This window comes from Phyllostomus hastatus, unplaced genomic scaffold (genome assembly GCF_019186645.2).
Source record: "Phyllostomus hastatus isolate PE091 unplaced genomic scaffold, TTU_PhHast_1.1 phas_contig_150, whole genome shotgun sequence".
Lineage (NCBI taxonomy): Eukaryota > Metazoa > Chordata > Mammalia > Chiroptera > Phyllostomidae > Phyllostomus > Phyllostomus hastatus.
In genome coordinates, this window is record NW_025333611.1 from 29,772,519 (window position 1) to 29,774,785 (window position 2,267).

The following is a 2,267-nucleotide window of genomic DNA, read 5'->3' on the forward strand; positions in this document are numbered from 1 at the left end:
GCTTTGTGTTATAGGATATAAAAACTACCCCCATCTATGGAATGTTTAGCTGGCACCCAAGACAATCAAAGCCTCCCATATTCAATATCCCACTATTTTCTTGTTGTACCAAAAAATAAACAACCAGCAAATGATTTCACCTCTCAAAAAAATCATTTACACTTAGAAAAAAAAATAAGATGAGGTGGAATTCCCTCCTTCTTAAAAATGTTTCTAGAGCTACTAAAAAGCTTGCATTTATAAAATAGTTGGTAAAAACATTCCTCTGGATTGTACAAGAATGGAGACAGGGGCCACTGATAAGACATAATATAGAATATTACTCAGACTTGGCTTCTTTTTCTCCTGCTTCATCCGAGGCTGGACTCTCCTCGTTTTTACTTTCTCCATTTTCCACTCTTAGATCTTCCTTAGGTTCCTCGTTAGCCACTTTGGCCTGCTTTCCCTTTGCTCCCCTCTTCCCTTTCGTTTGCACCTTTTTGTCTGCAGATTTGTGCTTTCCTGCCTTCTTTTTTGGCTTGGTTTCCACTTTTGCAGGAGCAGGTTTAGCTGACAACCTCCCTGATCTCCTCTTGAGCTCCTCCTTCGCTGACCCCTTGACCTTCCTCTTGGGCATCATGGCAGTGGGGCAGGCATGTGCTGGGTGCCTGAGAGCTGCGCTGTGCTGTAATATTTTTTGACAAATTTTTGTATTTATGTTGTATCAGTTTTACTTCTATTTCATTTCTAATTTTATTATTTGGGTCCTCTCTTTATTTTTTTTCTTGATGAGCCTGGTTAAAACTTTATCAGTCTTGTTCACATTTTCAATGAACCAGGTTTCAGTTTCATCCATCTTTTGCATTATTTTTTAGACTCTATTTCATTTATTTCTGCTCTGATCCTTATTATTTTCTTCTACTTGCTCTGGGCTTTGTTTGTTCTTTTTCTAGTTCCTTTCAGTATAATGTTAGATTGTTTATTTGAGATTTTTCTGTTTCTTGAGGTATGCCTGTATTGCTATGAAATTCCCTGTTAGGACTGCTTTCATTGTGTGCCATGGGTTTTGAGAGGTGTTTTCATTTTCTTTTGTTTCAAGATATCTTTGATTTCTTCCTTGATCTCATTGTTAACCCATCGATTGTTTAGTTAACATGTTACTTAGCCTCCATGTGTTTGTGTGTTTTTCAGGGTTTTTTTTTCTTGTAACTGATTTCTAATTTTTATACTACTGTGATCAAAGAGGATGCTTGAAATTATTTCAGTCTTCTTAAATTTATTGAGACTTGTTTTGTGGCCTAACATGTGATTTATCCTAGAAAATGTACCATGTGCACTTGAAAAGAATGTATGTTCTGCTGTTTTGGGGTGAAATGCTCTGAAAATAATTAAGTTAGTCTGATGTAGTGTCTCATTTAAGGCCAGTGTTTCCTTTTTGGCTTTCTGTCTGGAAAACCAATCCATTGATCTCAACAGGGTGTTAAAGTCCCCTACTATGACTGTATTACTTTTGATTTCTCCCTTTGTGTCCATCAAGTTTTGCTGCACATGTTCAGGTGCTTCCTTGTTGGTTACATAAATGTTTACAAGAGCTATATCCTCTTGTTGGATCACTCCCTCTATGTAGTATCCTTCTTTGTCTCTTATTATAGACTTTGTTTTTTTTAAATTTTATTTTAATCAATGTTCGAGTACAGTTTCTCCCTTTTACTCCCATTCCAGCCCGCCCACCCTTCCCTCCCCACTTCCCTCCCATTACCACCCTCCCCCTAGTTTTTGTCCATGTGTCCTTTAAATTTGTTCCTGCAAACCCTTCCCATTTTCCCCTGAAATTCCCTCTTCTCTCCTCTCTGATCACTGTCAGCCTGTCCTCTATTTCAGTGTCTTTGACTATATTTTGCTTGTTTCTTTGTTTTGTTGTTTAGGTTCCTGTTAAAGGTGAGATCATATGGTATTTGTCTTTCACTGCCTGGCTTATTTTGCTTAGCATAATGCTTTCCAGCTCCATCCATGCTGTTGCAAAGGGTAGGAGCTCCTTCTTTCTTTCTGCTGCAGAGAATTCCATTGTGTAAATGTACCATAGTTTTTTGATCCATTCATTTACTGATGGGCATCTAGGTTGCTTCCAGCACTTAGCTATCATAAATTGTGCTGCTATGAACATTGGGGTGGAAAGGTTCTTTTGTATTGGTGTTTTAGGATTCTTAGGATATAGTCCCAGCAGTGGAATTACTGGGTCAAAAGGCAGATCCATTTTTAGTTTTCTGAGGAAGTTCCATACTGTTTTC

General features: G+C 37.9%; 1 protein-coding gene across 1 annotated transcript; it reads right to left on the bottom strand.

Moving 5' to 3' along the window:
* Window positions 1-319: 319 nt before the first annotated feature.
* LOC123813251 (non-histone chromosomal protein HMG-14-like) lies at window positions 320-616 on the bottom strand. Its single transcript, XM_045830263.1, has one exon. It carries the CDS (start codon window positions 614-616, stop codon window positions 320-322), a length of 297 nt encoding a protein of 98 aa, XP_045686219.1.
* Between the last annotated feature and the right edge of the window lie 1,651 nt (window positions 617-2,267).

What these genes read in the sequence shown, in the direction of transcription:
- LOC123813251 (XM_045830263.1), bottom strand. Translation starts at nt 616, where the DNA reads ATGCCCAAGAGGAAGGTCAAGGGGTCAGCGAAGGAGGAGCTCAAGAGG.